Source organism: Solanum pennellii, chromosome 11, assembly GCF_001406875.1.
Source record: "Solanum pennellii chromosome 11, SPENNV200".
In the NCBI taxonomy this organism is placed as follows: Eukaryota; Viridiplantae; Streptophyta; class Magnoliopsida; order Solanales; family Solanaceae; genus Solanum; species Solanum pennellii.
This window is the reverse complement of record NC_028647.1, coordinates 45,380,336-45,396,264: the sequence shown is the minus strand read 5'-3', so window position 1 is coordinate 45,396,264 and position 15,929 is coordinate 45,380,336. Positions and strand designations below refer to the sequence as shown.

The 15,929-nt window shown below is 35.1% G+C and overlaps 1 protein-coding gene across 2 annotated transcripts in view; it reads right to left on the bottom strand.

The window, feature by feature from the left end:
* Positions 1–15,326, bottom strand: part of LOC107004619 (dynamin-related protein 3B-like) — a 34,213-nt gene extending 18,887 nt beyond the window's left edge. Inside the window, exons 1-6 of one of the 2 annotated variants that reach the window (XM_015202895.2) lie at positions 14,753–15,326; positions 4,222–4,504; positions 4,114–4,142; positions 3,919–4,020; positions 1,096–1,164; positions 952–1,011 (exon numbers count right to left, since the gene is read on the bottom strand). In XM_015202895.2, coding sequence (XP_015058381.1) covers positions 952–1,011; positions 1,096–1,164; positions 3,919–4,020; positions 4,114–4,142; positions 4,222–4,504; positions 14,753–15,121 — 912 coding nt within the window. In that variant the 5' untranslated portion in view covers positions 15,122–15,326. The remainder of the gene's footprint in view (positions 1–951; positions 1,012–1,095; positions 1,165–3,918; positions 4,021–4,113; positions 4,143–4,221; positions 4,505–14,752) is intronic. The other variant, XM_015202897.2, reaches the window with a different exon arrangement.
* Between the last annotated feature and the right edge of the window lie 603 nt (positions 15,327–15,929).

The following is a 15,929-nucleotide window of genomic DNA, read 5'->3' as shown; positions in this document are numbered from 1 at the left end:
GGGGGGGGGGGGGGAGAGTAGTAAAGCTAAGTCCATTTTGCACTTACGTGTGGCATTTGGTATTCAACCTTCAAGAATCAACTTAAGGCAGTAAGTCAAATTTTTCCCAATCATATATTACTTTTCAGAATTCAATAAGGGCGATAAGTCTGGACTTACTATTGTCTATTTGTCTTGTTATTTGGGGGAAGGGGGGGGGAGCATAATTTATCTCTTTGATTTATATCTACTAAAGGCAATTAGTTTAGGCTAATTGTTGTTGTTCGAAGTTATTTTTAAGATTTAGACTTGGCTTGAAGTTACTAATTAATTCTTTGATTTCTTGATCCATTCTTGAGTTCAAGAAAGTTCTTTTCGGCTTTATTCTATCTTTATTTTTAGTGTTTTCAGTTTCTAGTATTAAGTTCTTGATTTTCTTTATTAATTTATTGGGTCCTTAACACAATTCTTATCAAGTAAGCTTGTGTTTAGAGATGAAAGAGTTGCTTTGTTGAATCCGGCTCTCAATTCACTACATAATAAAGAAGGCCACAATCCCACAACTCAGGCTACTTATGAAAGAACTCTTTTATGAGACCACAGATATTTCAGAGTGGTTCACTCTCATGTCCTCTAGCACAAACACGCCATTCCTATACCCAAGAATTTCGCTTGTATTTCTAGAGAATCACAGGGAAAGAGTATCTCTAGTGCTTTAAGTTAAAGATGTTTCCAAACACAATATCTTTTTCCCAGTTCAATTGTCCAATTCCAATTTTAACAATGAAATGAAGTAGAAGATCAAAATCTATAAGCTTTTCAATTTTTAAGATATATATGAAAAACTAGCTTACGTTTCCGACATTTCAAAGAAATTGAATGTTATAAAGGACTTTTCGTGTATATGACAAACCAATAACCAGTTTATTGCACATAGAAACTACACAGATTCTTGGACTAATCACCAATTACCTGGTTCAACTTTTTTGCCAATTGAGGAACACCACAACGATCAGCAAGTTCACTATATACCTACACAAGAAAAGAGATCAAACATGAGATACTTCAATCACAGAGACTGAAATTAACTAGTAACAAAAGATGGTACCAACATACAGGACGACTTCGGAAGAAATTTTCCTCAGCTATAAGTGCATCCTTAATACTCCGATTCATCTTAATATCCTGTATAAATGATTTAGCCAAACAATTTAGACGATAATATGGCCAGAAACCACTAATGTGTGTATTTGATGTGTGCGCTTATGTCCTATACTCACTCTACTCAAGTACATATATAGACACTAGTATCTAATTCCATGTCAATGAGTATAAACATTTTAAAATGATACAAACAATATTAGAATATGTCTGATGAGTACCACGAAATTTGAAAGGAAAGATGCAAGTTCATATTGATGAATAGTAAGAATGTACATGTACTTATAGCAATTACCCCTAGGCACATACTTTCGTATTTACACACACAATGAGTCTAAAAAAAGTAACTTATTGATCTTCCATTCCACTATGGCACTGCCACCTTCCTCCATTAAATAGCACAATTTCATGTTTGGGGTTCTCCACATGTATTTCTCCCTATAATCACCATACACTTAATATCATGCGCATTTGTCTTATTCACAAAAGGCTTAGATATCAAAGGATAGTCAATTACATCAAGGAATGCAAGCAAAAGAGCAAGGGTTAAAGTATTTTTAGCTAATTACATCTTGGTCTACCACGAGCATCTAGAGACTGGAGTGCCTGCACACATTTGATTCTTAAACCATCAATTTATTCGTAGAGTTCATAATATTTTGAACTAAATTAATTATCAAAGACAAACTGGAAAAAAAGAATATTACATTTTTGGATTTCAAACGTTGATCAAAATATTAAGATTTACCATTTCTAAAAATCCAGCGGAAAAGCAAAGGCGAAGTAGCTCAAAAGCACAGTTCGAGAATCGCAACAATTTATACTTCATTATGCCACAAGACACAAGTCTTCAGGTAGGTTATTCAATCTGATTGCACTGCATATTTATGGGTTGTGTTCCCGCAAGCGAAGATATATGTTTTGGTCTCTTTGATCCATTTGTCACAAATCTCACACCCCAAACATGGTGTTAGCAAGTAGCTTTTGGTGATAAATTTATATATCACTCCGACTTTTGGATCTTCATTGCTTAATAAAATTAACATATTGGTGTTGCAGGATTCCAGAAGTCACTAAACTGAGTAGCTGCCAATTCATTATTTCTTATCTTGTGTTTAAAGGGATAGATAAATAGTTTTACCTTTTCATCTTCTTCATATTAAATAGAACAATGACTAAGAGTTGTTAATTTATTTTTTGTATTTCGAGTAAAATAAGAATTGTTTATTAGTATGTGAATTCTTAGAGCAACATAAATTCAAAGGATAAAAAGGACATTCAACTTTATATGGATTGGCCAATCAACTTCTCACTTTAATCTTGTCACTTTTAGAATAGTATTGTAATGATATATAAAAAAACATGCATGTACATGACGGATTGTGAATACACACACACATGTATATCAGTTTCTCGACAAGTGTGTTACCAATCATTTTATACAAACGTTCAAATCACATAACTTCGGTAGTTGAGTTATACTTCAAGAATTTGAACAATAACTGTAGCATCCAAGCTATTTTTCGTGCACCTCGACTAATTCAACAACCTCCCCGGGCAAGATACTAGGTAACTCTATCCACCAAGGCTTCAATGACCTTATTTTGCCAACACATAAGCTGAAATTAAAATGCCTTATATTTCTTCCCTATAGATACAACAAAAGGCGTGCATAAGTGGGATCAAAGAGCTGGCATGGTTATTACTGCCTCCAAGGGTATGGTCTATCCGTCAATGAGTTCAGTGAAAACCTCAGTCAAGGTTCAACGACTTACCGAATGCTTGCTCCGTTGGGAAATAGTAAGCACCCAATAGAACAGTCGAGGTGTGCCCAAGTTGGCTCAGACACCAGAGTCATACAAACAAAAAGGTCTACAATTCTTACCCCCTACAAAAGAGCCTTAATGTTAGGCATTTTGTACATCCTTCTAAACTTCATTATAGCTCATTTCATTTGTTGCTTCGTTCTAGCACTTGTGTGTTTAACCATATTTTCCCCCAAAAAGAACCATATGCAATGTGATCAATATAATAAAGAAAAAGCAAATATAATTCTAGAAGCCAAACACCAAGTTACTACTACGTGAGAATATGAACTTAATAGTGATGAATCTTCAGACTGAAAGGAAGTATGCAATTAAAAGTATTTGACACATAATTATACTGCCGAGGTTGCCGAATATTGTCAATCAAGATACAAAATTAGCTCCATAGGATTTTTTTTAACGGATAGTTGCATAGTTTTTATAATCATATCAAAACATATCAGTTCCAAAGAAAAATAAATTTAGCGTCATGTTGAAGAGATCACTAGGATAAAAGTTTTGAATCACGTGTAAAGCACTTCTTATAAAGTTAGCATCTCTTTGCCTAAAGTTAAAACTACCATAACACTGAGGAGACCTAGAAAACAGGTCAAGGAACCAAGTAAAGATGTTACTTAAAATATCACAAGAATGAACACAAGCACTATCAAGGAAGAAACCACAGCCCTAAAGAAAAATTGCTTATGAATGAGAACACAAATGAGTTAGAGAACATGGACCGGAAGTACCACTACAAAGACGGAATAGAAACATGTCAAATGTTTGTAAAATAGAGGTTGTGAAAATAAAAGGTGCAAATGAAGTGAAACTCCAAAACATAAACATGAAATCTCCAAGCGAACTCAAATGGAAATGATATTATGGTTTGTGGAGAGAAGTTAAATGGTCCATCTGCAATGAAATCACGCTAACAAGTTTAACTATTTTTCCATAATGTCTAGTTGAATATTACCTCCTGGCTACGATTCACAACGCCAATATAACCAAGACGAAGGGGTATCACTTTTCCTAGTAAAAAGTTGCGAGCATCAGTGCCCCTATCCATGATGTCCAACTAAGGAAAGAAAAAAATTCAATCAACGAAAACCAACAATGAATACAAAAACAAAATACACAAGGAAAGAATTCCATTTTCAATCAATCTGACCTTTGTGATTACTCCAATGGTCCGATAACCTGCAAGAAGAAACCTTCGAATAAGTGAACCTCAAAGGCAACTAAAATCACCTAGAGAAATCATATAGTTGAGATATACCATCCGGGTCAGCATTTCCAGCAATTTGAAGAGCATCTGAGTTGGCTAAGTCAGCATTAGCAGGTGTTACGGCTAGTATTAAGCAGCTTGGACGTTTAATATAAGACATTATCATAGTTCTGATTCGGGCTTCAATATCAGAAGGTTGGTCACCAACAGGGACCTTTGTTATGCCCGGCAAATCCACAAGAGTAATATCAAGAACATTTGGTGAGAAAATCTTCAAACGTATCTGCTTATCTGAAACACCCTTATTCGCTCCCGCTTCCCGCTCTGTCTCCGCCTAAAGACAATCATAAAGTAGTAGTTGGGGATGTGAAGAAATTATTTAATTGCTATCAGTCTCAGAAAAAATGAAGAAATTACTTTTGCATGAGAAAACAAAAACATACACATAAAACAAATTGAGATGTCTCTTTTTGAGTGTCCCACTCATGCAATACATGCTACTGGATGTTATGTTACCAAAACCCACTACGCAAATAGAAAAACCTAAAACACAGATATTTCCACAGCAAACTCACATACAGTCCTTCAAGACTAATTTATGTAACCTTATCGCGTTCAACTCAATGGTGTCAGTTATAGTGATCCTGCTACTGTAAAGGTATCTATAGCGAAACAGGGTCAATTGAGTGAAATTTCTGAATTAGATTGTGTTACATGAGCATATAAAATACCCTCTTTATTCTCTATCTCACGGAGATGCTACCTCCACACTACAATTTAACACATTGACCTACTGACTTTTGTAATTGAAGTATATCTTGTCCCCCTCGAGGTAAACTCCACTTCTCTCACTGTTTAACTTCATTATCTGATGACTGAAGTGAACTCCATTCAAAAGTAAAGGTATGTATTAAGCAAAATAATGAGAAGAATGACAGAGACAAAATAACAATTCCTTGCAAAGAAACGAAAGCCTGATGAAATGGGTAATGTTTGCTCTCAGGCACAAAACCCAAAACACTCTCTCCTACTTTCTAGGATGATAGAAAGTCCCTTTCCAGTGACGTCGGCGGATTCTGAACCCCTATCTTTCTAACATGAGTCTTTCACCTTCTGTGTTTATTGTTTTATTATCTACTTTTCTTTCCTTTTCTATAAGATCTTTCTCCGAAAATGGAAGGGAAGATCCTTTTCGTCTCTGGTGATAAGTCATTCGAAATTTCGAAAAAGGGAAGGGTGCAGATAGACAATTTGTCTGGGTAGAACAAGGTCGCAAATTCACTAGCCAAGTCAAGATAGACAAGGAAAATCTCAGATAGGTAAACACCCAAATGCAGCAGGCATCAAGAGATCTGGAGAATCTTTACATAAGATGGGGGAGAAAGATTCAAACTTACATTTACCGGGTGTACCAAAATTTTAACATTTATGGCAGATACCTCAGAGTTGGAACAATAGCAAGGGAAAGAAGAAAAGACATTATAATTCCAGAAGCTTATTACAGTGGGGGTTGCGATGACATCAAGGAAAATATTACATTGGTTGGGTGAAGCGTCGAGCAACAAGTTCAAAATAATCTCAAACATTGGGAGAAGTCCTTAGACTCCGCACAAATCTACTCTTGGCCACTGCAGAAAAAAGAATCACCAAACAATCCTAAGAATTTGGACGACAGCAGCTCCTTCCCTTCAAAGTATCTTGTGGGATACTTCAATGATCCTTTCAATCATAGTACCAAAGCTAAAATAATCCAAATCCTGGTTTGTTAAGAGGTGGCAAGTAACAGTAGGCCTACGAGTCTCTCCCATATCCCACAGCTTCCTCTTTGAATTTCCATCCAGACAAGAAGCATTGAGAGTAGAAGCAAGGGACTGGTCTTGGAATGAACAAATTTGACGCTTGATTGGTGGTTGCCGAAATCTGAGTCAGCATCGACGAAGAGGGAATCAGGTCATAAATGGATCAAAGCATTTGGGCTCTATTAGCACCCCTTTAGTCTACCAACGGTTTACACATGGAAGATTTAAGAAAATTAGAAAGTAGATTACATCAGCTTATAAGTTATTTATTTCCATTTCTCTATAGCAGTTGTTTGCAGTAGGTGCTACAGCTTTTAAGTTAGTTATTTTTCCTATTTCTATGTAGCACTTGTTGCAATAAGGAGGTTATTCCTCAACTTCTCATTTCAGTTGTAGTACGAAGTTATTTCCTTGTCTTCAGATGGGTGGTTAATCCACCAGTGTTAGTGTTATCAGAATTTAGTGAAATAATAAACAGAAAATTAATCAGGTTTTTGAGTACCTCAAACTCAAAAGATTCCAGGTTCTCTCCTAAGAACCAAAACCAAAGGTAGAAAAAAGAAAACCTCTTCCCAGACTCATAATTCACATAACATTAACTATAATTTTGCCTTGAAACGTCCCATAACTATATCCATAAAAGAAGGGATAATAACAACTTGGTATCATAGGCGAGAGTTATGCGAGACCAAATTCAACATCAACTAGCACAATTTGGTGAACGTGTTCCAAGAAGAACGAGCAGCCAATTTAGTCAGACATGAAGCAACAAATGCTTGCTTTGATGCACTCACACAGGATTTAGCCAATTCGAAGGTTGATTCTGATTCAACTGAACATATCAGTCAATATCACCATACAAAGTTGGATTCCCCGCGATTTAATGGCCAAGAGGACCTTTTGGGATGGTTGAACAAATGTGTGCACTCTTTTTAACACCAAGAAACTTCGAAAGAAGAGGACGTGCTTCTTTTCATTTGGAGGGCAATGCACAACTTTGGTTTCTTCAACTAGAGACAGATTTGCCTTAACCGTCTTGGGCTAACTTCAAACATCATGGCAACCTTCATTTTTGGCCACCAATCAGAAGTCAAAAATTGGGAGAATTCGCTACGTTACGCCAGGTCAGGTCTGTGGTAGATTATCAAGAAGCATTTGACTAGTTGATTTCACGGGCGGGTACACACAGTCACAAAACATTAAATTTTAAATCGGCGGTCTTACTAATTATATAGCAATTAAGGTTGAGTTGCATAATCCTTTAGATTTGGCTACAACGATGAGTTTATCCCGACTTTATGAACGCAAGGAACAACTCATTTGTTCGCCATTGTTAGATGCTTGCAAATCAAAGACCGCAGATATCTCACCTCAATAACATGCCATATCTATGAAGAAACAGACCATGTCTAAAATGGAGGAAAGCAACTTAAGGGACTATGTTTCAACTCTGATGAACCATAACTCGAGGTCATTCATGCAAGAAATTAATTTGGATCGCCTCTCTATACGATGAGGAAGATTTTATTGGGGAAGAGGAAGTACTAATATTTTCCACACTTAGCACTTGAAGACAAGCGTGATTCGAAGGAGGGAGTAATGTTAGCACCCTTTTAGTCTACCAACGGTTAACACATGGAAGATTAAATAAGAAAGTAGATTACTTCAACTTATTAAGTCCTTTTCTTGTTTCAATGTAGCAGTTGTATGCAATAGATAATACCGGCAAAATGAGTCCATATTTTGGTAATCAACCCATATTTTAATGGGTTGGGTTAGTGACTTCCATGCCCACTGAGAGTGCTTTGTCGTGCGACATCACTGACGTATCCTTTTTTGTCTTTATTTGACCCCAAGAATGGATTGGATCGAAATGACTTTCCTGTTGAAGCCTTTTGCTTTAATCTCTGGCCGCACGAAATCTCTATAGCCAATTTTCCATTTTTGATAGAAGGTGTTGTGTTTGGTACTACTATTATTTTACACAATCTGGGAACTTCCATAACGTTGGCGTGATTCGGTTTGAGCAACGGATTCTGACGTGATACATCCTCGTAGTGAAAATGGAGTGGAAACATGAGCTTTGTACATGGGTAAAATATGGGTTGATACCTACCTATATTCAACCCACAAAAATATGGGTAAACTATGGATAAAATATGGGTAAAATATGAACTAGCCAAATGGGTTAAACTTCTAACTTATATTCACTCAAAATTCATGATGTCACTAAAAATACTGTAACTTCTCTTCCTTTTTATGTTCATCAATAGAACTAATTGTTTTTCTCTATAATTGAAAAGGTGAAGTCTTTGGCCCTCCAAAAATATATATTATAAATGTACATTTCTTTTTTTTAATTCTTTAATTTAATATTGGATGATAAATAATAGTGTAAAATAAGCAGATCATGTAGTATTAGCATTGGCATTGCTTAAAGTACATTAAGTATGTTTTATTCCTAAAATGCAAACATTCATTTACTTTGAATTTAAAAATATTTTCCCCTTGTTATTACATAAATTCATTTTATATCGAGAAGTTATAGGATTTATTTTTTTACTCTTATGATACAATAAAACTAAATAAAGCATTTTCAACATTTTTCATCTAAAAAACACAAATATTTTCTCCATGTTGAATTCTTAAGTAGAGTATTATTTACTCATGATATGGGTAAATATGGGCAAAATAGTATTTTACCCAATCCAATTTTTACCCATATCAAATATGGGCGATTTGAATTATTACACATTTTATGTTGACCCATTTTCAACCCACCTAAATTTGACTCAACCCGCCCATTTGCCACCACTACCCTAGATACTACAAGTTATTTATTTTCCTGATTTTGTGTAGCAATTGTTGAAGTAAGATTATCCCTGCCCTTTCTCATTTCAATTATAGTAGGAAGTTACTTCCTTGTTTTAAGATGGGTGGTTAATCCAGCAGGGTTGGGTTGTTTGATTTCAGTGAAATATTAGGCAAAAAAATAGTCAAGGTTTTTAGTCAAACTCAAGAGATTGCAGGTTCTCCCTAAACAAAGGAGCATTATGGGTAGAAAAAAGAAAACCTCTTTCCAAACTCACAATTCACTCAACATTAACTCTAATTTTGTCTAGCAACGTCCCATAACTAGATTCATATACATGGACAGTAACAGGCTCCCCTTGAATGGCTTATGAACCCATTCAAGACTATCGGTGAAATGTGTTGTGGATTCATAGTAATTGACAATGACACAAGCTAGATCCCACTTGCGTATATGTGCAAAGAGCAATCGAGAAAAGTTGTTGGCAAAGATCAATTTGAAGGTTGGCAAATTGAGATTCAAAATCCAAATTTTGGAGGATTATCTCACTCAGATTATTGTTGATCACCGAAATGAAGAGGGCCAACAAAAAGAAGTCGTCGAAAAAGAAGCTAAGAGAGCTTCTTCGAGTCATGCTGAGAAGACACAAATTTACCCGATAGTTAATAACCTAAATAACTCAAAACCTAAAGAAGGAATCACTGGTTGGAACAAAGAGTTTTGACGAGCTAGAAGTTCAAAAATGCAGGCTACTTGATGATTTATCAATCCTCGAGCATCAATAAAAGGAAGACTTATGACACAACTTGAAAGAGAGATCACTTCACTTAAAACACAGGTGGCAGGAAATAGCTAAAAAAGAAGAGATCTCCTCGAGGCAAAAGTCTAGATGTTTGTGGCTTAAAGGAGACAAGAATACCAAATTCTTGCCAAGAATAACTAACTCTTAGAAAAGGATTTACCGCATTGGCAAGCAACTGATTGGAGATGAAGTCGACAAAAACAAAGATGACATCAAAGCTGAATATCTACGATTCCATCAAGCATTGTACATAGAAGAAGAACAATGGAAGCCAGAAGTAAGATTTGATAGTCTCAACAGCTTGTCACAAGCCGAATGAAAGAAGAGATCAAAATGGCATATGCAATACTTGTCCATAGAATGAAGGCTAATACTAATCAATATTGTTTTGGACAACATTCCAAGATTCGAATCATCTCAATAAAATTGATTAGGAAGAGATTATTAATGAGCAGAAAGGGAGGACGAAGTCGCAGGAGATTTGGTATTATTCAAACTATCAAAATAATGGATATTGTTGACTGGTACAAGAATAGAACTCCTCGCTTACACTTCCTTTCTACTGGTTAGCTTACCCTACCGCAGTGAAAAATAGTGGTTCTTCTGTTTGTTTGGTCTAATAATTATATATCCCTTATACATGTCTTCTAAGGTGATAAGCAAACTGGATATATTGAAAAGGTCCTTTCTTTGGGGAGGGGAACGGTGAGGAGCAGACATTTCATCTAGTGAAGTGGAAAAAGTTCTACGGCCTAAGGAACAGGGAGGACTAAGTATAAAAGACTTGAGCAAACATAACAAGAGTTCGCTAATGAAATGGTGGTGGAGATTCAACCAAGGACCACCATTCTTACGTAAGGACGTCATTATCACTAAATACGGAAGACAGGAAAACTGGTGCACTACTCAGATGAGAGCTCCACATGGAATGGGACCTTGGAAACACATAAACAACATGAAGAATGATTTCTTCCAAGAGCAAGGTTGGAAATGATACTTGTGTCAAATTTTGGAAAGATAGGTGGTTACTCAATCTTCCTTTGAAAGAATCTCACCCCAAACTCCTTCTAATTACTACATATCCAAATTCAACAGTTGCAAGAAAAAGAGATGGTAACATATGGGACCTTCACTTCAGAATAAATTTGCAAGATTGGGAGTAGGATGAGCTCTTTGATTTATACAATCTTTTGGAAGGTTTATCAATGAACCCCTAAGCGCAAGACATTCTCAATTGGAATGGCTCAAGCAAAGGAGTTTACACTGTCAAGGCAGGCTACAATAGGCTCAACATCCCAAATGCTTTAACGGACCACTAGCAAACTCCCCCAAAGATCAAGTGTTTCCTATGGACAACTCTCAAGGCACCCTTAATCATGACAATTTCAAGAAGGGGGGCTTCCAGACAGCAAACATATGCAACATATGCTTCATGTGCCATCTCAAAAAAGAATAGTACACCATTTGTTTTTACATTGCCCTATGGCAGCACGCATTTGGTCCATGTATCTTGCAGTTATTGGCATCAGCCATCAGCTATTCAACATCATCCACCCTGAAAGTAGTAGTTGAAAGTTGGAGCTTACGAGAAGTGGATAGATTCATCAAGAGAATTTGGCAAATGATAACAGCTTGTATATCTTGGAGTACATGGATTGAGAGAAGGAACATATGTTTTGATGGGACTTAAACTCCAAACTGCTCTTTGAAATCTAAAAGTATTTCAAAAAGTCTGGTGATTCTTTATAGCTAGAGCAACTTGTGATATCCCGTGTAGACTTCATTAGCTGAACAACTATGAGTTTTTGCTATAGATTTTAACTCCAAATCACAATTATTATTATTTTGCAATTCTGGTTTTATCACCTATTACTTTGTAACTATCTTGCATCTCATTGATGCCTTTTAGTACAATCTTTTACTTCATCAAAAAAAAATGACAGAGACACACAACACTGCATTCTAATAACTGTCACTTTAGAAGAGATCACAAAATAGGACTTTCAATCATGATACGTAGAATTGATGCCTTTAAACAAAACTAAACTATCATGTTTTTGCTGATCTCAAACTTGAACTATATCTTGTTTCTGTCTTGAACTATAACTTTCAAGAGTTAAGACCCCAACTCAATATTTGTTGGTGTGGGTACTGCACGCTCCCAAAACAATAAAAAAAATGTGCAAAGAGCCACAACATGTGTAATTTAAACTTAGAGTTAATAAATAAAAAGAAAACATAAACTATCACTATTTTGTGACTATTCGGTGATTTTTTTACCGTTGAACTATGATTTTAATTTTTTACCGTTAAAACTTAACACCCCTGAAGAATATCTTTATCATGGGACGACTCATGTTATTCATATCTATTATGTGCATGTAGCATTACGTAGACCTTAAACAATAATTGTCCACCTCTACTATATATTTTGTTTCATTTCTTCTTGAACAATCAACACCGTTTTTCTTTCTACATTATTACAGATATGAATATAATGGTCAAAATCATATGCAATTACCAGTCGCCTCTATCAAAAATAGGATTGACAACTAATTCAGAAAGAACTAATAGTTATTGGGAGAACCCAACTGAACTCATCCTAATTCAGGAAACAACTCTATATTTTTTTAAGGTTGCAACACCCTTGAAGAATATTAATGTGCCTAGTGGCCCTACACATGACATCAAATTAATATTCTATCAAAGTAAATACAAAAATAAATAAACTACTTAAAAGTAAAAACCAAATTATTATTAAAGAACTAAAAATGAAAAACTGAAAGGGATCAATTGTTGGTATTGCCATAAAGGTTAAAGAACACCAGTTCTTTTGTTTATTTATTTTATAATTGTGGTGTCTGAGACAGCTTTACGCACACCTCAGCTAATTGCACAGGTTCTTTTGTAATATTGTCTCTTTTTCTTTTGAAATTTAGGGTCGTCAAAAACTTAGTACTGTACTACTGTTATATGTTATGGGTTTGTTCTTACGAAAATTAGTGTTCACATGGATTTGATGACGTCTTCCCAACACTAAATAAATATTCATTTTCATCCTTAAAGTTTTCGGCTTTCAAAGAAGATTCAATGAAATCAAGAAAAGGGTGTTGAGGACGGTGTTCTTTCAATAATATCAAGAAAAAAATAAAAGAATAAATAATTTCAAATGAAACCTGAATGCACAAACCTAAATCAATTTGGTCTAGAAGGAAATGAAATAGACAGAAGAAAAACTAAAGAATATATAGGAAATAAAGATGAGGAAAAAACTGAAAAACTTCATTATTTGAGGCTTAATTAGCCATTATGAAAAAAATCCAACATGGCATCATTTTTCACCACACACGAGTCATTCAATCTTCAAAGACAGCCTAAGCGCACCTCAACTAATTGCACAAGTGCTTTCATTATATTATCTCATTTTCTATTGAAGTTAAGGGTCGTCAAAACTTAGGACTTTTATGTGTTTTGAGTTTTTTCTTAGGAAAATTAGTGTTCACATGGATTTGATGACGTTTGCCTACAAACACCTAAATATTCATTTTCATCCTTAAGGAAGTGTTCTGCTTTCAAAGAAGACCAAAGAAATCAAGAAAAGGGTGTTGAGAAGGTGTTCTTTCAATAATATCAAGAAAAAAAAATGAAACATGAATACACAAACCTAGATCAATTTGGTCTAAGAAGCAAATGAAGAAGACGAAGAAAGACTAAAGAATATAAAGGAAATAAAGAAGAGAAAAAACTGAAAAAAATATTTATTTGAGGCCTAATTAGCCATAAATCAATCTAACATGACATCATTTTTCACCTCCAACGAGCCATTCAATCTTCAAAAATCATAATTCAAGGATAACAGAAAATTTGATAGTTTAAGTAGAAACTTGCAAAACAATGATAGTTTAAGAGGTTATCAGCCATTATAAAAGCCACCCCACATGGATGACTTATTTTACCCCACACTTTTAAGTGACAGTTAACAAACGCGGTCAAGCCATGGGGTTTTAACCCTGAAAAGCTATAGTTCCAGGAGGTAAGGGAAATAAGGCATATCTTAAGTATGAAAGGATCAAAAATTTGATAGTTTATGTTGTGTGTGTATATATATATGAATTAGCATAGCAGTTTAAACAGGGACGAATCTATGTGTAAGGGAGGGAGTGCCACAGCACCCGATACCTCGGTCGAAACCTTTGTATATTTATGTGTATATGTTTATGAAATACAATATATAATACACTTGCCACCCGTTCGCACAAAAGATTAAAATGTGCCAATGGCAAAGTGTGGAGCATGCCACCCAAGTGATCACAGCAAAGCACTAATTTTTTGCTTTTTTTGTTTGCTTCGAAGAGGATTGTCTTTAGCTCTTTCTTTTTCATAAATTTTTCTTTAAATCTATTGTTTATTAATTCAAAATGACTCTTTTTTGCTTTAGACAATTTTTTACTTTGTTACTCTCTTTTTACTAAATATTGATCTCTTGATATAAGTGTTGCATACGTATACAATATTAATGAGTAATACATAATAAAATGATGGGTTTTATTGTGTTAAAGTTTATAAAATTTAGATGTCAATTTGATCTTTCACCAGCGTCTGTGCTAAGTGAAGATAACTATGTTGAAATTACAATTCTTGAATGCTTCACAACTATATATGTGCAGCAACACATAAAGACAATGGAATATATATATATTGAGGGAATGATATTAGATGGTATACACAAGTTCGAATCTCTACCGTGATTCCGTGAATATTTTTTCCTTTGTCAAACTCTTAGAGAATAAGAACTCTAATCTAAAAAAAATTGGACTACTAATTAGGTAATTTGAATCTTAGAATATCTACAAGAAAACATAACAAAATATGCATATTTAATTGATTTGTCTATAAAAATCGAAAGAAAAATCGTGAATCATAAACCAAAACTGAAAAACCCAACCCATTTATTTTCTTTGAATTTTCAAAGACAATATTTTAAACATTTCGCGTCATGGGCTATATCTGCAGATTCAATATAGGAAATTGGGAGTTCAAAGAAGGACTATACCTGAATCTGCCTACAACTTTCATTGAAAGAAGCTCAATACATGAACAGCCAACATATCCTCATTGAAGTTTCTACAAGTAGATTATGAATCCAAATACTGAATAAGTGCAATTTACCTGAATCTCCCTACGAATTTCATTGAAATCATAGAATCGCTTTCCCGAAAGGTGCAAAAACTCTCCATATTCGTCTTCAGTACCATCTGGCTTACGCTTGTTCTGTATAAGCTGTAGAACAAGCGGGCGCCGAGTACAGATATCAGAACCCCTAGGCAAGAAATCGCGACCGACAAGGGCTTCCAGAACGCTGGATTTTCCACTACTCTGACTACCGACGACAGCTACCTGAGGCAGCTCAATCGTGGACTGACTTCCGAGCTGTGCAAAGATGTCTTGGAGCTTGTTCACTATAGGGATCACTGAGTGACCCAACGGCGCTGTATTGGTGGATGATGGAACTGGAACTGGAACTGAATCTTCCGCCATGGAAATGAGTCAACCCGGATCGAAGTGAGTAAGATTGTGATGTTACTGGGTGCTCTTGAAAGTGGAGCTGTAGTGAGATCGGTAAGAAGGAAACCCTAGAGAGGAGTATTTAGGGGTTTGAGAACTGTGGAGAGAATCGAATTTGAATATCTCGGGACAGAGAAAAGGGGGTATACTCTCCTACCGCCCAAGAAACAATTTGGGGTGTTGATTTTTTAATATTTATTCTATAATTTGATTTATTTATTTAATTAATGATATATTTATAGATGAAGGGTGTAGAAAAATGTTTTCTTTGAAAACAAATGGATTTGTAATTTATTTTATAAGGTATGGTTGGTGAATGAAAAAATATTTTTCAAAAAATATCTTTTTATTTTTTACTTGAGGATAAAAGCTCTTTTTAAGTAAAAATAATTTATGATATGAATCTACCCTGATAATTAATCTAGAACTCAATACTCAATGTAGACAAGACTCCGATCACCGTTCCAAAATCGACCTTGACCCTAGGACTAAACCTATGAAAAAATATTAAAATAATTTAAAAATAAAAAAATTGACGTGGTCACTATGGGGTGCGGTAAGAGTGGGGTGCATAAGAATGATTTTTTTTAAAAAAAAATAGAAATATTTTGCAAATATAATTTTTCAAGAAAAAAATTGATGGGTGACTTGGGTGGGGGTGGCGCGTGGTGGGGAGTGACTAAAAATAAAAAAAACAAAAATTTGAAATATTTACCAAAAACAACTTTTTCTTTAAAAAAATATTGACGGAAATGGCATGACTGGGGGTGGCGAGAGAGGG